The sequence below is a fragment of the Sphaeramia orbicularis genome, chromosome 19, assembly GCF_902148855.1.
Source record: "Sphaeramia orbicularis chromosome 19, fSphaOr1.1, whole genome shotgun sequence".
In the NCBI taxonomy this organism is placed as follows: domain Eukaryota; kingdom Metazoa; phylum Chordata; class Actinopteri; order Kurtiformes; family Apogonidae; genus Sphaeramia; species Sphaeramia orbicularis.
In genome coordinates this window covers 10,119,677-10,142,655 of record NC_043975.1, presented here as the reverse complement: position 1 = coordinate 10,142,655, position 22,979 = coordinate 10,119,677, and the positions used below count along the sequence as shown (strand labels likewise).

Below are 22,979 nucleotides of genomic sequence, written 5' to 3'. Positions count from 1 at the left end.
TGTTTTCATCACCATTGCTGCTGAAAATGTCCACATAAAGTCATTTTATTGTAAACAAATGGCAATGAAGAGGAAATGATGCCATTAAGACAGAAAAAAATCAACTAAACCATTATAATGAATAAAATGGCAGATTTCTCTAAATTTTAACATTGCAGGAAATACTTGATTAAATGTAAAAATCCACATAATAAAGTAAAAACTTATTCTTTTCTTCATAAGTATGCTGCAGTAAAACTACTCACAATGGAACAATTTTGTGAAAACGTTATTTAAGTTAATGTAACAGTAAATGAAATGTGTTACCCACCGCTGGACATTATTATCTGGCTTTCATTTGCAGAAAAAAGGCTTTTGTCAGATAACATTTTAAAGCTCTAAAGAGTTACACAAACCTGCTACAAAAATCAAAAGCGCTCCATTGATCACTGAAATGGGCTTACCTTGAGATAATGTTGTTTTCCTTCTCAATGATAACAAGTGCCACAAAAACGACGATGGATATTGTGTATTTGATCCTCATTCTCGGATGTAGCTGTGTCTGGATATGCTTTTACAGACTGCTTCTTAATAGCTTCTGCCAATCTTGTGAGTCTCCGGTTGCCTTCTTAAAGATCCTTCCAGTTATTTGTATTCCCTACTGCTGGCCGAGCTCCATCCTGTAAATGAAATGAGCATCAGCTTGTCAGTTACACGTTTTGCACATTAGACCACAGATGTAAGAAACTACTCGGTCTCATTTTTGAAATAGGGAACTTAATGTTTTTGTGTTTGCATATGTAAACCTGCATTGTGATGCTTAGTCATTTACATTTAGCGGTGTGCGTGACACTGAAGAAACACAAAGCTCCGTCTCATGCTTCCTCTGTTTGTGAGATAGCATGACAATACTGTATGCAAAAGTAAATGGAGACAGAGGAATATAGTCCGAGACAGAAATATCATATCTGAAGCGGGTAAGAATAGAAAGTTGCTGAGTATGTTCTGGAATCTAATCCAGTCCTTCCCACGAGGAAGTCCTTGTTATCTTTAAGTGCACCAGTGCGTTTCAGGAACATGCCCACCCACCATGTGAAGTTGAAGTCTGGTACAAAGTGAGAAGCAGTGTTTATGAGTCTGTCTTTGGAGAAGTTTTTTTTTTTTTTTTTTTTTTTCTCCAAGGCAGAATCTAATGTAAGCTTACAAATGTACTACAGTAAGCTTACAAATGTAATTTGAGTGACACACTGCACCCAAGCAGAAATTTGGAGCTCAGTTGCAACTCTACAAGCTGTTTACTTGCACTGAACTTTTGCTTAGTGATATTCCTACATCCCACTCCTGCAGACTGTCTGTGATCCAAGCTGCCAGCTGCTCCTCTATGTCAACACTGGGAGGAGATCTTTTCAACACTAAGGTGGCCTTCTGGTGCTGTGGACGACCTGGTGATGGGATAATGGTCTCCTGCTTCCTCATGTTCACCGGTGGAATGTAACTATGCATTTAACTCAAGTACTATTACTGAGATGCTAGTACTTTAGTTGGAGTATTTTTGTTTTAACAGCTTTAGTTACTCTGCAGATGTCAGCTTTCTGTGTCCTTCCTGGTCATTGAAAGCCACATAGCTCCAGATGTATTGATTTTGAAGCTCTCGTCAAACCCCTGAGGGATTCACTGAAAAATAGACCGTCACAAATATGAAAACATTCCATTTTTTCTGAGCTTTTAATATAAATACATGGTTTTCACTAGTCAGTAGGAGTCTTAAATGTGATTGTCCTAAATTAAGGCCTTAACCCTTTATAGAGCACTCATTAGTTGCTTTTCCATTGACCCTAAAATTGCGCAAATATAACTTATAAAAATTTACCTAATGGAAAAATGACAATTTCACCAAAAGTCTCATTTTTCAATTAAAAATTTTTGCGCTGGCAAGAGGTGGTTTTTCAGGTATAGCGCAAATGGTATATCACCCAAAACTGCAATGGAAAAATCTTTTTTGGCAACAAGAAACAGGTGAATTAAAAAACCAGAGGTTGACGTACGTTACAACAAGCAAAGAAAAAGAAGAAACATGTCGCGGTATGTGTGGACACACCAGGAAACCCAATCATTTTTTAACCCTTTCAGGCATAGTGGTCACTACAGTGGACAGCTATGCTACAGCTGTTCTCCTGTATATTTATGGGTTTAGTTGTTTTAGTTCCATATCAGCCAACACAGTGGACGTTTATACACCATCCCATACACTGACATTCATACCATTACTGTAACGTTCCTGTTCTTGATAAACCTGATCTGCACTAACATGTTTGAGTGTGAATCAATTGATTATTGTTATTAGATTGTAATTAACAGGTATTTTTTAAAACAATTTTTTTTCACATATTATCTGAGTAAAAACTAGTATTTTAGTGTGTTAAAATGTGAGCAGCATTAAAAATGTTTTTACTTCATAGTTTTCACACAGTATGTCAGTAAATGCATGTTTCTTTGCTTCAAATATTAAACACATGGGACATTTTTGTAACTCCATAAAAAATAGCTTTATAAAAAATTTCAATGACATTGTTTTTTCATGCCTAAGAGGAATAAAAACACCCAGGAAAAAAAATCTTGATTAAGGTTCTTATAATTCATGCATGAAAGGGTTAATTTAGTACAAGATAGAGGAGTAATATATAATAATAATGAATATATCTGTAAATCAACACCATATTTATGTTAGTCGCCATGTTTATGGAATGACTTCTCGTGTCATCTTGCGATAATAAATAAACAAATCATCGCATTTGTGATTTAATGGAAAACCTGACATTACGCACTTCTGTTTTTTTGACATTGAGTAAATATCAGTAAAGTTTTACGCAGATGTCAGATGGAAAAGCGACTATTGAAATACAATTCAAAATTTCAACCTTAGTGTGTCATTGGACATCACCATCTACCTCCTCTTGCCATAAAACATCCGAGCAGCACTTGCTAAAAAGTAAACACATGCAATAAAACAATTGTTATAAGGTCATAAACTGACAAAAATCACTCAGGTTCACTATTTACAGCTTCAAAATGTCTATAAAATCTCTCTGATTTACTGTATAGTGTTATAAAAACTAACATGCTTCTGGACTTCACTGAGGCACAGGATTGGCCCCAAATGTAATGTTTGAGGAAATTAACAAAAATAGTCACTTGACCGATAAAGGGTTAATTATGCTTAAAATTGATAGTTAATTCTTAAATCTGACACTTACAAATTCCACAGACAATGAATGACATTGCTATATTTGTTTTGCAAAGCTTCAAAAAGAATTGGCCAAATGTAGAATTGGTGTTGATCTCTTATCAACAAAGATGGCAATGAGTGGAGCCTTCAACAATTGTTCATTGGTGGTGAGGTTCAGTTATGAGTTTTATCAGCTTGAACATCAGTAACAGAAACAGTCATGGACAAATGGAAATGTACGTTAGTTGGATTGAAACAGAAACTGAAGCCTGTTTTACTGTTACACTGGTCTGCAAGGAAAATGCTTCCAGAATAAAAGTAATGAAATTTTACCACATGAGAGTCACTGATAAAGAAAAATCAAGTCAAAAATGCTGGTTGGCTGAACTTTCCAAGATACAGCCTTGGGTCAAAATGTGAAATTGAAGAATTAACGAGAGAATGGGTTTGACTCGAAAGGAATATTTGCTTCAGAGCTACAAGATCTACTTCAAAACACTGTCTGCACATTAGAATACATTCACTTTACAGGTTCTATTTAGTGGAAGATTTATAAAACTCTTATATAAATGTACATAAACCAATATATATGTGTAATAACACTTTATCATATACCTTGAAAACATGAGCAAACCGGCACTTTTGCCACGTTTTCCAAATATTCTTATTAAAATACGAAACATTTAGCACATTTAATCTCTGAAGCAAATAATTTTTTAAAAATGTGTAGATCAATATTATTTATGTGAATGTAAGGTCTGAAAGTAGGGCGGCAAAATGAATTGATTTTAAATTGAAATTGGATTTTTTAATTTCATCTTTCTCGTGTCTATAGGCTGCACGCTACCGTAGGCTCCTCCTTCTCCTAACTGTGAGAGCGGTCTTTCACAGAATTCCGTGTAATGACCATGAACCTTAAATCTGTGATGGCATCACGGAATCACCGAAAATTCTGTGATGGGAACGATGCCTGTCACTGACTTACAGGGGTTGGACAAAATAATGGAAACACCTAACATTGTGGCATCATAGAAGGCGTTTCCATTATTTTGTCCAACCCCTGTACATTGGTAGAACTTCTGTGGGCCCATCACTGAATTTTCTGCGATTCCGTGATACCATTACAGATTTGAGGTAGGTAGGTTGCATTGCGGGCTACACATAAAAACAACATACCGGCTTCTGTTGTCTTCTGTAGTTTTACCCAAAAAATCGAAAATCAAGTTTTTAGAGGAAAACATTGGGATTTTTTTTTTTGGCAAAAATCATGCAGCACTATCGGAAAGTTGACAAAAAACACCTTGAAAAATGTATTAAAAATTAGGAATGTCCCTATCCCATCTACAGATGAGTATCGGCTGCCGATCTGGCATTTTTTAGAAAATCGGATCGGATTTAGTCATGAGATTGGGCCGATCCGAATCCAGTTCTGGGGCGGGGGTCAACACACCCCCTGCTCCCTCAAATTAAAGTTTCCGAATGTAGGGGAAAGGAAAATTAGTTGCGCAACAGCGGGAGGCTGAGAGGAATTAGTAAAACTACAGGCTTCACTTTCACTTTAACGTGATGCGCTAGTCGGGCTTTTTTTTTCAACTGGTAGGGCTTTTGTGGAATTATTTGATCGATCCAATCCGACCCACAAATAAACTGACATTCTTTTGACTCGCCCCAACCCGCAAGTAACCCGCTGATGTGCACATTACTAACATGCGGCGCAAAACACACCCCCATATAATCCCTGGATGGACCTGTCCATAGACCAGCTACAGCAGTGGCAAACATATGGCCCACGAGCCAAAACCAGCCTGCCAAAGCTTCTAATTTGTCCCACAGTATGAATTTGGAAAGTGCAAAAATTCTACTAAAATGATCAAGAGTCAAAGGTGTCATAGCTGTTTTAGTTCAGGTTCCAAATTCGGCCTAATTGTGATCTCAAGTAAAATAATAGTATAGTAACCTAAAAATAATGACTCCAAATTTAAGTCAAAATTTTGTTGTAAAAAGTCAGTATCGGATCGGACCAGTATCGGCAAAGCTAATCCTAAAAAAAATCGGATCGGAAGCAAAAAAAATCCAGATCAGGACATCACTATTAAAAAGTCAAAAATGTGGCCTCTATCAAACCTGCAGATACCTTGTATAATATTTTGCATTAAACTCATTCTTATGCATCTACAGCAGTAAAACACAGCACAGACCACAGGTGTCAAACATAAGGCCCGTGGGCCAAAACCAGCCCGCCAAAGGGTCCAATCTGGCCCCTCTGAAGAGTTTGTAAAATGCAAGAATTACAAGAAAATAAAGAAGACAAGAATTATAATAAGAATAAATAAAAAAATATATATTAAGAAGATAATAAATATAATAAGAATAAACTAGAAACATATAATAAGAAGATAATATGTTTCATTGTGTTTTTATCTTAGCATTTTATCTTTCCATTATGTTTTATTGCATTTATTTTACTGTGCAGCACTTTCGAAACCTTTGTGTTTGTTTAAATTTGTGCTTTATAAATAAAAATGGATTGGGAATGGACTTTCTAATAAATATTAAGGGGGTCAAAATCATTGTAGTTCAGGTCAAGTGGGTCAGACCATTAAAATAATAACATAATGACCAATATATAATTACAACTCCAATTTTTTCACTTTATTTTAGTGTCAAAACAAATTAAATTACATTATGTTAACATTATCAAACTATCCTTTCACCAAAAATGTGAATAATCTGAACAAATCTGAACAGTCAACATTGTGCCTGTTACTAAATATTTTGTGTCTTTGTAGATCCACTATGATCTGAAAGTTGTAATGCACACGTGTGAATGATAAACTGAGGTGTTAAAATTACACTTATTTTTCTTAAGACATTCCAGGTTGTTCATGTTATTCATGTTTTTAAGGAAAGTTTGAAGAAGTAAACATTTTCACAATGTAATTTTACTTTTTACACTGTTATTATTTCACTGTTCTGGACCACGTTAGATCCCATTGGGCCGAATGTGGCCCCTCAGCTAAAATGAGTTTGACACCCCTGGCATAGACATTACCCCAACAGTAATGATTAGCTAGGAAATGCCCAGTCACTTAACTTAAACTACAAGGGAAACCTGACTGTTTAGAGCTAGCACTAGGCTATATGGATATTGAGGGGGAGAACCTGTTTGTCAAGGAGTCATAAAGTGTGGAGGTGGAGACCCTTTAGGGCAGGGGTGTCAAACTCATTTTGGTTCAGGGGCCATATTTAGCCCAATTTGATCTCAAGCGGGCCAGACCAGTAAAATAAGGATTTAATAACCTATAAATCATGACAAATCCAAGTTTTTCCTCTTGTTTTTAGTCCAAAAAAACCCCAATTAAATTATGAAAATATTTACATTTTACAAAAAAGATGTGAATAACCTGAAAAAACACAAATTTCCTTTGAAAAATTAGTGCAATTTTAACAATATTATGCCTCAACTTATTATTTATACATGTACATTACACACAATGTTACATAAACATGTGGTAACAGGCAGAATATTGTTTGGAGTTTGGAATTAAAATTTGAACAATTTCTACACTATTCCGTCTCTTATTATTAACACAGTTACAGATCACAGTGGATCAATGAATGCACAAAACATTTAGTAACAGGCAGAAAATTGTTAAAATTGCACATTTCGGGTTGTTCGTCTTTGTTTTTATTTATGTATTTATTTGCATTTTATTGTGAAAGAATAGTTTTGTAAAATGTAAATATTTTCACAGTGTAATGATATTTTTTTCTCTTAAATTTTTTCTACATAATTTTTCACTAAGAAAATTTGTAGTTGTCATTATTTATGGGTTATTGTGTTGTTATTTTTACTGGAGATCACATTGGTCTGTATGTGGAACCTGAATCAAAATGATTTGGATAACCTCGACTGTTGAGGTTAATTTTTGCACTTTCATCCCGCGGGCCGGAATGGAACCTTTGGCGGGCCAGATTTGGCCCCCGGGCCACATGTTTGACACCTGTGATTTAGGGCTAATCAGTACTTCTTTGTGCAGGAGACAGAAAGACAGTGCACAACAGGGAATCTTGGACATTCCTAAAAGATTCATTTCACTTGTGAGATAGTATGAGGTTGGGTTAAATCCCTCACTAATTGTCAGGCTTCGTAGCATCTCGTCTACTTGTAAAACTGTCCAATAAATGAAACAACCTCCACTCTGAAGAAGGCATTATTTTGATGTGTGTGCCCGTAAAAATGTTCAAGTTGATGTATTGCAAAAATTGCTCATGAAAAGTATTTCTGATTCATTCCGCAGCAGACGTCTGGGTTTGTGAAAATGTTTCTTCTATCGGATCCTTCAGGTGCTACAAACGGACTCCTGTCTGTGATTTCTTCTGGATCACCATTAAACGAATGCAGGTCTAGCCTCAGGGCAAACATATTAGGGAACTGCTGCTATTAATCAGCAGAGCCGCGAGCAGCAGGCCACACTTTTTTTTTTTTTACTCACTACAGCAAAAGCGCTCATGTGTTTCACACGAAAACATGCACCCAGTAGCATGTGAAGTCTGATACATGACCGTCATTTTCGGAATCCTAATGAGCCTGAATCCCTGTGCGTTTTCTGTTCAAACACATCTGCAGGTCTAGTTCTCACATCCTGTTGCGACCTCTGTCCCGGGCCAGTTCTGAGCACAGGAGCCAGAACAAATGACTGCAGTCCAAACACAGGGAAAGGTTGGACTGTGCCTGTGAAATTCTCTGAGAGGGAATGGGAAGTTTACAGCTTCTACAGAGCACTGTTGACGTGGAACGGCGTGTAATGAAAAGGTGAACAGCCTGTGTACTGAGACACGTTTTCACCAAGAGGGAAAAATCAGCTCCGTCTTGCACCACCCTGCCGCATGCCACAACCACAAAGGTCTCTTTACACAGGAGGGACTCGAAACCCCCTTTTTGGGCTGAGACGCTAGAATATAAACTCCCAGGTCATTCACACGTCACAGGGTCAGTGACTAAGCTCCTGGATGTTACAAGTAGAGCCGGACCGATATGGGATTTCTGGGGCCGATGCCGATATTGGGGGCTAAAAAAAGCCGATATCCAATATATCGGCCGATATCCGATATTGGCCAAAAAGTGATATATTGGTCGATATATGAAATAAGAACACTTCACAGGATATAATAATCTTATATTAGATAATTGTGGACAGGTGGATTAACAGTTGCATAAATCTTTGTTTATCTCACAAAGTTAATTTACACAACTTTCAACTGTAAACTATGCAATCACAAAAATTACACTGGGTTACAAAAAAATGTTTTTTTGCAAGTTGTCAAGGTTTTTTCAACTGAATTAGGACCGTTTTGCACCGCTAAATCCAAAAATGACATCTGTTTTTCTCAATCAGGTCAGGTTTTTTTGCTAATTTGATTTTGAAAAATTTGATCTTCTCACAAAATTGATTACATTTTTGTGACTTTATCAGTTGATTTTTTTGTATAGTTCTCACCCAAAATAGGTTTTAAGAGAAAAAAAATCATTTTCTAACAGGATTTCTGTTAGGTACAATGGTGTATTCACCGCAGATGTAGCAGAATACGTCAGGCTTATTTTTGCAAGATCTTCTAGTCGAAGCCATTTCATTCACCTGTAATACTTAAAAAAACATTAATCATAAATTGGCAAAAGTAAAATCTTCAGAACTCATTTATTGCAAGAAATATGAAAGAATGTTATATCATATGATGTGAAAATACCCATAAATGTAAGCAAAAATGTTAAAAAGCCAATATGTAGCATAGTTGAGAAAGTTGACCTGATTGAGCAAAATTAATGTGATTTTTGGATTCAGCACACCAAAATTATCCTAAATCAGCTCAAAAACTTAAACAATAAATTTGTTGTTGACCAGTGTAATTAGAGCAAAAATATGACTTACCAAAAAATTATGTTTTCACTCACAAATTTTGATGTGTCTGCCTCGTGGCACTACAACTTCCCATGTGGACTAATGACTAAACTGAGCAAGTGCAGAGTGAATCAGGTGAGTCCTAAGTTGTTCCTGATTGGAGCAATTGCAAGAGTTACAAGTGACCAGTGTTACAACTGTCCCCGGTCTCCCCTACACTATTAAGACCCAGGCCTGCCTGCAGAATGCACAGACATGGGTGTGTGTGTGTGTGTGGTGAATACTTCATAAGGGGTGGGGGGGGTGGGGGGGTTGGAGCCCATCCTTGTCAGGGCGTGAAAGCGGGGGTAGGGGTATAGCTCTGTCATTATTTGACTGTGTGTGTGGGGGTGATAGCGTCATTGTCCAAGCAGGAGTGAAAGTGAAACTAACTCGCTTTACTGTTCCTCTAACTCTCCAGGCAGCACACACACACACACACACGCACACACACACACACACACACACATACACACACACAGGAACAGTGAGTGACAGAATCTCCGTGCAGCCAAAAGTTAATACATTGGCTACATATTGGCTGATGTTGATTAATCAGTGATACGCTATAATCGGCCCGATTAATCGGCCGGGCTCTAGTTACAAGTCATGTTGACCTGGTCAGACGGTGGGCTTCGTCACTCATTTTACACTGAGCAAACACTGCTACTATTTTACAGAATAAACTAACAGGACTGACTAGATCTATACAGGGTGTATCAAAAAAAAATCTATATATTTTGAAAAATTACCCCCAGTTCCACATTTGATATTTTTTTGGAATTTTCTTTTAAGGACGTTGGTAGGTAGGGGATTGGTGGATATCTGTCCAAATTTACAGACCCAGGTTTTCATGCATGAGTGAGCAGGGGCAACCCTAACACTAACCCTAACTTGGCCTGTCCTCAGTGACATTTTCAGGCCTAAACAAGTTGAATTCACTTTGAAAGGCAGGAACAGCTGCCATGGGTAAAGAAATGAAATTGACATGGTGGCCAAAGTGTTAATGCTTTAACCTGGCAACTTTGTGGAAAACAAGATAGATGCCCGTTGTCCCCTCCCATGACCTTTGATTGGATTTAAATCCCACCGCTACTTCGCGCAAACCAGTTTTAACTTGGATTGTGCAATTTGCCCCTGCTCACTCATGCATGAAAACCCAGGTTTGTAAATTTGGACAAATATCCACCAATCCCCTACCTACTGACGTCCATAAAAGAAAATTCCAAAAATTATCAAATGCGGAACTGGGGGTAATTTTTCAAAATGTATAGTTTTTTGTTTGTTTGTTTTTTTGATACACCCTGTAGTTACAGGATGATATAGCCAAAACCCTGATAAAAAAATTCTAATATCTAACCACATTAAATTTCAAATCACTATTTCTTTGCAATTTGCAGGCTGACTTTTGAGTCTGAGTGAAAGTAGTAAGAAAGATGAGGGATACAATTATCCAGAAAAAAAAATACATTTGAGAAAAACACACCTGTATCTTTAGTCTGATTTAATTAAATCACATTAAATAAAATGTGCTGTGTCTTTATTCAACAGGGTTTTAAAAAATTACAAAGAAGATGGTTATTTTTTATTTTAAATTCCTCTTTATCGTCAAGAAACTTTACATTTCAGAAATCTAGACATACAGTAACAGAAAAAATTATTAGACCATCAATAGTCATCAAAAACAATGGTTATGCAATCAAGTACTAACTCCTGTGTGAATCATGTGACTAAAACAGACAGAAAAGAAAACATGGAATTCCTAAAAGCACTGTTTTTGTCAGTAAAATGTCATTGATATTGATGTAAGAACTGAAGTGAATTTGGTTATTATCAAGAAAACATGGAAAATTGTTAGATATTAGGTCTTAAATTAAACTCTTATGAGACATTTTTTATTATATTCATTATATTTCTCCAAACAAATGTCCCTTTAGTTGTACCAGGCATTAAAATGAACAGGAAATTGAAGAAAACAAGGTTGGTCTAATAATTTTTTTCTGCGACTGTATTAGAGGTAGAGGACTATTCAATAACATAAGAATAACAATACTAAAAATCTTTTTTCTGCACCAGAATATGCAGGAGATAAATTAGACAAACTTATAGTGCAATACTAATATCTGCTGATCTTTAATGAGTGTTATTATGAAATAACACTGCAACATTACATGATATAACAATAATTATCATCATCATTTTACCACCTAGCCTTAGTATAGAATATTTATGTTGTTATTTATATTGTTTGGCATCAAAGTGATTTCACTTCCTGAACAAGTGGGGCCAGGGACAACAAACCCCACCCCTCTGCATGTATTTTGCCCATTATAAGTAAATGGAAAGATTTTAAAACATCATAAAAACCTGGAATTTTGACCTACCTTTCCCAAAATGTAATGAGATCTATTCTGAGTTACTGAGAATCTATAAACCCAATTTGGTATGAATTGAACCAAACAAAGAAACAAACAAACCGAACCAAAAACAATACCCCCTGCCTCCCTTTTGGGGGACGGGGTAATGAAATGCATGTTAAAAAAAAAAAAAAAATGCTATTCTTTTGGTAAACATTTTTTGATGAATATGTTATAAATCTTATGTTGGCTCCTATCTACAGATGTACCAATCCAGTACACATATTACATATCAGTAGATTAATGCAGTTATAATCTGTATTTATATGATTTTTGACCATCATTACTAAAATTCACCAAACTTGTCAAAGTCATATATCACATGGGTCTCAAACTAGTCATTCATACATTGCTCTGTCTAGATTATTGTCCTGCTGCACTTGGTTATAAACTAGAACTAACTGTTAGTCTCTTATTACCACTGTTCTTCCACCCTTCTTGTAAAATTCACGTTAACCCTTTCATGCATAATGGTCACTACAGTGGACAGCTATTCTACAGCTGTTCTCTTGTATATTCATGGGTTTGGTTATTTTAGTTCCATATCAGCCAACACAGTGGACGCTTATGCATCATCCCATACACTGTAATTCATACCATTACTGTAACTTTGCTGTTCTTGATAATCCTGATCTGCAGTAACATGTTTCAGTGTAAATCAACTGTTATTTGTTAGGGAAAATAAGTTTTTGTTTTTTGTTTTTTGTTTTTGCATATTATCTCCATGAAAAGAGTAATAATTAGTATTAGAATATGTTAAAATGTGAGATTAAAATCTGAAATGTCAGATTTTATTTCATTGTTTTAATATCAATTTCTGATATTGGGTTTGAAACACGTTTCTTTACTTCAAAAATTAAATGCATGGACATTTTTGTAACTCCATGAAAAAAAAAAAAAAAACAACAACTTGATCACAGTTTTTTTTTTTCATGCCTATGGAGAAATAAAAACACTCAAGAGAAAAATCTTTACTAAGGTTCTCATGGTTAGTGCATGAAAGGGTTAAACTACAGAATTCTGCTCATTACCTACATAATATATGGGACATCTTTGTCTTCACTTACATCTGTCTTTCTTGTTCCTCATTAAACTCCTCAAACCTTTTCATGTTCCCTATTCCAAAAAAGTCAAACCCTAAACTTCTGAAATAATTTCTCACAATTAAGTCTGGATGATTTAACCCCCCCCCAAAAAAACAACTGTAAACCTGATTTTGTATTTATCTCTTAAACCAGTGATTTCTAATGGTGGTGCTGTAAGCTTTGTTACACATGACTGTAATAAAAAAGAAGCAGAGCATTGTCTTGCTGTTTACCAACTAAAAGAGCAATGTTTTTTTCATCTATGAGACTGAGGAAGCATTTTGGTCAGCCATGCTGTTGAGCATTATGGGAATATCAGAATATCCCAGATAACAGGATCTGTCAAGTGAGATAAATGTTTGCTATATAAAAATTTACTCAAACTAGAAAAGCACTTGAAGAGCCCCCCCAACCCCTGATCACCACCAAAATTTAATCATTTATTCCCTGTGCCAGTGTCAACATTTCCTGAAAATTTCATCAAACTCCTTCTGTAACTTTTTGAGTTATCTTGCTAACAGACAAATAAACAAACAGACATACTGCGAAGAAAACATAACCTCCTAGGCAGAAGTAAAAATTCTTTCTGTCGTATGTGTATTAATTCTGTCATTTAAAAGGCTTTTTTTTTTCACTACCATAAACATTTTCTCTGGTAAAACTTCAAAATCAGTCAGGAAGAGCCATAAGTGGAAAAAAAAAAGACAGAATATGAAAATACACACCTTCTTTCTGCAGGTTTCTGCTCTTAGTCCAAACCAAAAGATTCAATTTGAAGACAGATAAACCCTTCTTATTCCATTATAGAAAAGTAAAGTCACATTTCCAAGCTCCTGTGATTCCATGCATGGAGTAGAGTAGAACTAGAGGTCACATCTGATCGAATCTGATCAGCTATCAACAATTATAACTACCCGTGATGTGTTTATCCCTCCTCCCTATCTGAAAACACCTGTGATTTGCTAAACTCTGTGTCTCAGGGGAGATTCTTTACAGCCTGAAATACACCTGTTCGCAGGTGAACAAAGACACGGAACACCAAGTGGATGCATAACACAGGAAACATTTACAGGGTGGGGAAGCAAAATTTACAATGAACATTTAGTTGTTTTTTCTCAGCAGGCACTACGTCAATTGTTTTGAAACCAAACATATGTTGATGTCATAATCATACCTAACACTATTATCCATACCTTTTCAGAGACTTTTGCCCATATGAGTAATCAGGAAAGCAAACGTCAAAGAGTGTGTGATTTGCTGAATGCACTCGTCACACCAAAGGAGATTTCAAAAATAGTTGGAGTGTCCATAAAGACTGTTTATAACGTAAAGAAGAGAATGACTGTGAGCAAAACTATTACGAGAAAGTCTGGAAGATACTATTAAAGAAAAATGGGAGAAGTTGTCACCCCAATATTTGAGGAACACTTGCACAAGTTTCAGGAAGTGTGTGAAGGTAGTTATTGAGAAAGAAGGAGGACACATAGAATAAAAACATTTTCTATTATGTACATTTTGTTGTGGCAAAATAAATTCTCATGACTTTCAATAAACTAATTGGTCATACACTGTCTTTCAATCCCTGCCTCAAAATATTGTACATTTTGCTTCCCCACCCTGTACTGGAGAGAGCATGTGGTCAATACAGGTTATTACACTGGTCTACAAGGAAAATGCTTCCAGAACTAGAAGCACTCGGAGAGCGCAGACCTCCGCCAAGGCTGATCAGTGGCCCCCCCTGTGGGCCCCCCCACACCAAGGAGGTTATGTTTTTGCCAGGGTTTGTTTGTTTGTTTGTCTGTCCGTTAGTGTGCATCGGGGGTGGGGGGGGGGGCCACGGGGGGGGCTACTGATCAGCCCCCCACCCCCGATCACCACCAAAATTTAATCATTTCTTCCTTATCCCATTTCCAACAAACCCTGAAAATTTCATCCAAATCTGTCCATAACTTTTTGAGTTATGTTGCACACTAACGGACAGACAAACAAACAAACAAACAGACAAACAAACAAACCCTGGCAAAAACATAACCTCCTTGGCGGAGGTAACGAGAGAATGGGTTTGACTCAAAAGGAATATTTGTCTCAGAGCTACAAGATCTACTTCAAAACACTGTCTGCACATTAGAATACATTCACTTTACAGGTTCTATTTAGTGGAAGATTTATAAAACTATTATATAAACCAATACATAAATACAATATACATAAACCAATACATACACCAATATACCAATACATACATAAACCAATATATGTGTAATAACACTTTATCATATACCTTGAAAATATCAGCAAACCAGCACTTTTGTCATTTATTTTCCAATTAATCCAATTAAAATACGTAACATTTAGCACATTTAATCTCCGAAGCAAATCATTTCTAAAAAAAATTGTAGACCAGTGTTATCAGTCAATATTCTGGTTCTGAGTGCACTTCCCATCGTACAAACCTCATGTTGTACGAATATCCCAACTCAGTCATTGATCCAAGATGGTGAATGGAGTGATTGTGTTTCTCCATAACTGGTTGTATAATGTACATGCAGTTATAACCTAAACACCAGAATCAGAAGCAGATAGTTTGAATATAATATGTCAACGAACCTTTGGGTGCAGATCCATTGTCTAGAACACAGGTGTCAAACATGCGGCCCGGGGACCTTTGTAGTGATGTGACATTCACGAACGAATCAAATCTTTTAAACGACTCTTTGAAATGAACGATGGGAACCGAGTCTTTGTAAAGAGCCGTTCATTTTTTTATTTATTTTTTTTTTTTTTTTAACCCTTTCATGCATGAATTACACTGGTCAACAACAAATTTATAGTTTAAGTTTTTTGAGCTGATTTAGGATAATTTTGGTGTGCTGAATCCAAAGATAAGATAAGATAAGATAAGATAAGATAAGATAAGATAAGATACGATACGATAAGCTATCCCTTTATTCGTCCCACAAGGGGAAATTCCAGGTTTGCGGCAGCAAAGGGTCCAGTTAGGAATAAGTTTCGGGACCAGTTTCATAGAAGCACTCACATACACACTGTTCTACGAAGCTACAAAGACGGTATAAATACACCCAAAAACGTCTCTTCGGGGAAGCACTCTAATCATACTGTCACTACACTCTGTCAGATTGTTTCCTTCTGTGCAGAATCAAATTCACACAAAGACAACTTCTTTGTCTCAGTAACTTACTTTCTTCTCTCCATTGTTTCCATACCACAGACAAACGACAGCGTTTTGAAGCAATAAAACAGCTGACGAGATCACAAATGACTGTATGATTCCTGAAGGGGAGAAAAAGTCATCATTTTATCGACTTTGGAATAAATTATCACTTCGGAATTAAGTCTATGCGTCACGTTCATTGTACAAAACAGACGCCAAGTGAATTTACACTTCCAACAAGGTGCGTTTAAGTACTGATTGACTCACTCTGAGGTGCAGACTTATGTACTTCCTGTTTTCACACGTGTAAAAATAGTCTCTGACGTTGAAGTGACATATTCAAACATGTTACGTGCGTGAAGGCAATCATAAGTGTACTCTGTTTACTGAACTAAACACCGACTATGTAACAGTATAAAAAACACTGGTCAACAAAACATGTATTGTTTAAGTTTTTTGAGCTGATTTAGGATAATTTTGGTGTGCTGAATCCAAAAATCACATTAATTTTGCTCAATCAGGTCAACTTTCTGAACTATGCTACATATTGGCTTTTTAACATTTTTGCTTACATTTATGGGCATTTTCACTTCGTATGATACAAAATTGTTTTATATTTCTTGCAATAAACGAGTTCTGAAGATTTTACTTTTGCCAATTTATGATTAATATTTTTTTTAATATTACAGGTGAATGAAATGATTTTGACTACAAGATCTTGCAAAAATAAGCCTGACGTATTCTGCTACATCGGCGGTGAATACACCATTGTACCTAACAGGAATCAAGTCACAAGTTTCATAAAGTGTGCTTACCAATCTTATTTTGGTATTAATTATTATATTTTGTGAGAAGATCAAATTTTTCAAAATCAAATTAGCAAAAAAAACCCTGACCTGATTGAGAAAAACAGATGTCATTTTTGGATTTAGCGGTGCAAAATGGTCCTAATTCAGTTGAAAAAACCTAGACAACTTGCAAAAAACATTTTTTTTTGTAACCCAGTGTTATGAGAACCTTAGTCAAGATTTTTTTTCCTGAGTGTTTTATTCCTGTTTAGGCATGAAAAAAACAATGTGGTTGAATTTTTTTAATCAACCTATTTTTTTATGGAGTTCCAAAAAAATGTCCACTCAGCTGGACACCACACATTTAATTTTTGAAGCAAAGAAACAATATCAGATAGTGATATAGTATTTTTCATGCATCTAATCTGATGTTTTGTCCCATTGTAACATACTCTAATGCTAGTTATTATTCATTTCATGGAGATAATATGCAAAAAAAAAAAAACTTTTTGATTAAGAAAACAGTTAATTACAGAGTAATAACAATTAGCAACTGATTTACACTCACACGTTAGTGCAGATCAGGTTTATCAAGAACACAAAGTTACAGTAATGGTATGAATTACAGTGTATGAGATGATGCATAAGTGTCCACTGGGTTGGCTGATATGAAACTAAAACAATAAAACCCATGAATATACAAGAGAACAGCTGGAGAATAACTGTCCACTGTAGTGACCAGTATGCATGAAAGGGTTAAGGAGGGAGTGTCCGATTGCCTGTCAGTTTAGCGCACAGGTGTCAAACATGCGGCCTGGGGGCCAAATCCGGCCCGCCAAAGGGTCCAGTTCGGCCCTTGGGATGAAGTTGTGAAATGCAAAAATTACACTAAGATATTAACAATCCTTTTAGTTCAGGTTCCACATTCAGACCAATTCAATCTCAAGTGGGTCAAACCAGTAAAATTCTATCATATTAACCTATAAATAATGACAACTCCAAATTTTTCTCTTTGTAAATGTAAATATTTTCATATATTTACACTAAAACAAAATATAATTTCGCAAAAAATGTGAATAACCTGAACAAATATGAACAACCTGAGATGTCTTACAAGAAGTAAGTACAATATTAACAAGATTCTGTGTGTTACTAAATGTTTTGTGTATTTGTAGATCCACTGTGATCTCTTAATTATAATGTACATATGTGGAAATGATAAGCAAAGGCTGAATATTGTAAAAAAAAAATTACACTTGTTTCAGTTCGTTCATGTTATTCACACCTTTTGAAAGGATAGTTTGCAGATGTAAACCTTTTCATAAAGTTTTTTTTTTTTTTTTTTTTTTCACTCTAAAACATAGAGAAAAGTTTGGAGTTGACATTATTTCTATATTATTATGTTATTATTTTACTGGTCCGGCCCACTGCAGATCAAATTTAGCTGAATGTGGCCCCTGAACTAAAATGAGTTTGACACCCCTGGTTTAGCGTCACTGGGGAGGCATTGGCTTTATATACAGAGTAGAAGTGAGAGAACTCCTGATGTGCTATCATTTTGATATTTACATTAGAGATATCAGGTATTTTGCAACGTTACTTGAAGTACTTTATTTGTACTACAGTTTTTTAGGTATTTAAGTACTGTAATTGTAGTGATTAATCACTGTTGTGTTTTGTGCAATTTTTTTCTGTTTGTTTACACACATTTATTGTTCTTGTTTTGAGAATAAAATGTTATTTCATAAGAAAATGTTTTATTTTCTTCATTTTTAGACTACAGACTAGTCCACATAACGTACCGTGATGTTTTTTGTCAAATTCCAGCATTTGCCTAATGTCACCTCTCATGTCATGTATTTAGCCCACACATTTGAACTAACTATTCTTTTTTACGGTAAGATAATATTTACTGCCGCGCCAATTAAACACCTTTAAAATGTAATGTCAATCATCACATGTAGCCTATTTAGTCATTAAAACATTGGTGTTTCAAAATAATGCAAAAAACATAAAAGAGCCAGTCTTTTGAACAGCTCTTTTCAGTGAACGGATCCTGATTGAACAGCTCCCTTCAAAGAGCCAAAAGTCCCATCACTAGACCTTTGTGAAATGGGTACTTCTATGAAACTGGTCCTAAAAACAGGACATGGGGGCTAAAAATTCAAACCAGATGTAGGCTAATGTTATGAAGCAAGTTTGGAAGCACTTTGGGTCTATTTTAAAAATAAATACTTACTGAGATAAAAGAGAAACTATTTTTTAGATGCAATAAAATTTTGTATTATTTTACATTATATTTAATACAAAAATCCGTATGTAACATAGTAAAAAGGACACAAAAATTACAGGCTGCTATTTTTCTGAATATGTTTTTATTCTCTTACAGGTACATTTTAGGAATTGAACTAATTATGTACGGCAGAGTGTTTCACAAAAATGGCCGCTGTTGTAAAATCATTCACGATTTATATGTGTTTAAATGGGCAGGTTCTGCATGTAACGCAAGTGGACACGATGGGTTACACACAAAACCTGGAATGAGATTGAGAGTCATGAAAAACTCACATGTCTGGATTAGAAAAATCACTGGGATCGTCAAATTTAACACAGTATCTTTATTTATAGTGTTATATAAGACCATTTACAGCCGTGATTTCAAGATAAAATGCACTGACACCTAAGCAGTTTTTCATGTCCCAATTTTGGCCCCAATATTTTATTAAAAATTTATTAATTTTGCGATGGCTCAGAGAAAGAGTATAATTTTTTTTGCATTTATCTGAGGTCATCATTAGGTACATCCTGGGGGGAAATAGGTCTAAATTTCTCTTTTATTATTGGGTCTAAAAAGCTGGAAAAGTACCAGATACCAAAATGTACCCAGTTTCATAGAAGCACCAGTATGCAAAAATTACACTTAAGATATCAATAATCAAGGATGTTAGAATCATTTTAGGTCAATTAAATCTAAAGTGGATCAGACCAGTAAAATACTATCATAATAAACCATAAATAATGAAAACCACAATAGTTTTTCTTTGTTTTAGTGTAAAAAATGAGTGAAATTACACAAAAATGTTTACCGTTACAGACTAGCCATTTCCAAAAAATGTGCATAACCTGAACAAATATGAACAACCTGAAATGTCTAAAGAGAAGTATGTGGAATTGTACCAATATTCTGCCTGTTACTAAGTGTTTTATGTATTTGTAGATCAACTGTGATCTGTAAGTTGTGATGCATATGTATAAATGATACACTAAGGCGTAATATTGTTAAAACTGAGAATTTTCAAGTTGTTTATATCTGTTCATGTTTTGTTCCAGTACAGTAGATGTCAACATTTTCATTATGAATTTTACTTTTTTCACTCAAAAACGTAGAAAAAACTTTGGAGTTGACATTATTTATAAATTCTTATCCTATCATTTATATTATTTTACTGGTCCGAGCCCAGTTCACTAATTATATGTGGCCCCTGAACTAAAATAAGTTTGACACCCTGGTCTAGAAGAACAATAACTTCAACAAAGATTGCAGAACTAAGAGATGAAAAAGGCAACAGGTTAAGTTAAAATTTTGTAACATTGTCAGACCTCTTGAATTACAAAGAAGGTAGTTAATTATGCAGTTTTTGCCAACTGACACTATGAAACTATCAAACACTGCAGCTTTAGATGTGTTCATGGAAACAAACTTCATAAGCATAGTCTCAATGAATCTAGACATTCTAGCCAGAATAAAAGTTCTTTAAACTAATATTTCATTTGACCGCCTTTAGCTTTTAGCATTCATTGTGGTATCATTTCAAAAAGCTTAAGCAATGACAACATCTGTTTCCACTTCCTGTTTTCAGGGACATATAACATTGCTAAAACTAGACCTGACCAACTGAACTAACCCCACATCATAACACTGGCCCCACAGGCTTGGACTGTAGGTGCTAAGCATGATGGGTAATGACTGCATTCGCCTCTGTCATCACCTTAATGTGCCCATCACTCTGGAACAAGGTCAGTCTGGACTCATCAGACCACATGACCTTTTTTCTTTAAAACACAGACCAATCTTTCTCTCTCTACAAACTGATGGTTGTTTAAGAAATGAGAAACTACTCACACCATCAGTTAAGGCAGTGGTTCCCTACCTTTTATAGCTCAAGACCCCATTTTAACGTCACAAACAATCAAAATGGAGACATTTACTTTTTGCTAAAATTAATTTGTTTTTCATCATGTTGTGGTACGGATCGTGCTGAATGGAAGATGAATGAATGTGACTTTGACGAGTACTAAAATGTTGGACGGATATCATACATCATGAACCAAAATGGAGAAGAAAAGGAAATGTAATGTTGTAGGTTGTCTGCTTAATCTTTACATTACGAAGTTGTTTTGCATGAAGAGTCTTTTAATTTTGCCAGTCTAAGTAATATTCTGAGTAATATTCTTATATAATAGTAATATTCTTTTTATTTTAGAGGTACTGAAGAGTCAGGCTTGATTCGTGTGTGTGTGGTTTTGATGAACTCACACCCGTCTGTGCTGAATTTAAGAGAAGAGGTCAGATTCTACCTAAAAGATCTAATTTTATAGCTTTAGAAAGTAGTTGTGGTAAAGAGAGTTGAGCAGAAAAACTGGATTATGAACTAAGGGGATTTTTGTGGTCAAGACATGCTAGCCTAATAGTGCAGGTGTTAAGCAAAAGCATGTGCTTTTCTTAGAATTAGCTGTTGTAGTGACTGACATGTTCTGCCCAGTAACTACCATTAACCAATAATAAGCCTACGACAAGGGAGGTCATTGAATAATGGGAGTCTCCAAGAGTCACTAAAGACTATAAAAAGGTAATAAAGGAAACTCTTTTTTGGCGGGTTTTTTTCTTTTTCTCTCTGTTCGTAACTTTTTCTGGTTTTGCCTAAAGCAATAAATCAAGCTATTGTTTTAACTTTTTAAAACCTCAAACCTTCTTTTTTGGTGAGTTCTTCCATTTCCCCTGGTTTGGTCCATCCATCCAGAACCTAACTGGTGAGTTAATTTAAATTACGTGACCCCTCCTCTGGTAAGCAGCCTAAATGGAGTAGTCCAGAGCCACCGTTGGTCTAAAAATCTCTAGAACATACAGCCTTTTGTCCAGATAACTGGAGATTTTTGGTACCGAGGTGGTTTAAAGTTAAAAGAAACTGGGGCAGTCGTTCATTAAAAGAAATAAATTGAGGTTTTTGAGATTTACTGCTTGCTGCGCATTTACAGTGTAATAGTTTGCTATACTATGTTGCAAATAAACATTAATTTTAGACACATTTAGTCTATATAATGTATATTATTATGGACGGAAGCAGAAAAGCCAGGTGTAGATTACTGCACAAAGTGAGAATTTGATTTTCCTTGGTCAGGATATGTACAGTCAGTCCAGCTTGGATTTACAAGGCTGACAATTAATACTGAACAAACAAGAACTCAAACTATGAATTATGAAAGAGCTGCAGCATCTGAAACTGACCACAATGAACATTTGAAAGATAAACAGAACCACAGTGCTTCAGTTTCAGCTTCACAGTTTGTCATGTCTTTTATGGATTGGGATTGCCTCTGTCAACTCACCATATATTTTTTTATTACCTCTGCCAAGGAGGTTATGATTTTGTCGGCGTTGGTTTGTCTGTGTGCAAGATAACTCAAAAAGTTATGGACAGATTTGGATGAAAATTTCAGGAAATGTTGATACTGGCACAAGGAACAAATGATTAAATTTTGGTGGTGATCGGGGGTGGGGGGGCCACTGATCTGCCTTGGCGGAGGTCTGCGCTCTATGAGTGCTTTTCCAGAAAAGACAGCGCGGACCTCTGCCAAGGCAGACCACCCCCCAACCCCCCCCAATCACCACCAAAATTTAATCATTTGTTCCTTTTGCCAGTATCAACATTTCCTGAAATTTTTATCCAAATCCAGGGCACTGATCTTCCTTGGCAGAGGTCTGCGCTCTCCGAGTGCTTCTAGTTACCTCTGCCAAGGAGGTTATGTTTTTGTCGGTGTTGGTTTGTCTGTTTGTTTGTGTGCTAGATAACTCAAAAAGTTATGGACGGATTTAGATGAAAATTTCAGGAAATGTTGATACTGCCACAAGGAACAAATGATTAAATGTTGGTGGTGATCGGGGGTGGTGGTGGTGGTGGTGGGGGGGGGCCACGGGGGCCCACTGATCAGCCTTGACGGAGGTCTGCGCTCTCCGAGTGCTTCTAGTTTTTAGTAAGTTTTTCTTTTTCTTTTTATCAATTACTAGAAATTTCAGGTGACCCCATTCAAATTCCAGGTGACCCCACATGGGGTCCCGACCCCAAGGTTGAAAAACACTGAGCTAAAGCGTTAA

General features: G+C 35.9%; 1 protein-coding gene across 1 annotated transcript in view; it reads right to left on the bottom strand.

The window, feature by feature from the left end:
• chst3b (carbohydrate (chondroitin 6) sulfotransferase 3b) overlaps positions 1-22,979 on the bottom strand; it is a 31,448-nt gene that overhangs the window by 4,197 nt on the left and 4,272 nt on the right. The window contains exon 2 of the mRNA XM_030121636.1: positions 444-659. Within this exon, the coding sequence (XP_029977496.1) occupies positions 444-523 (80 nt within the window). The 5' untranslated portion in view covers positions 524-659. The remainder of the gene's footprint in view (positions 1-443; positions 660-22,979) is intronic.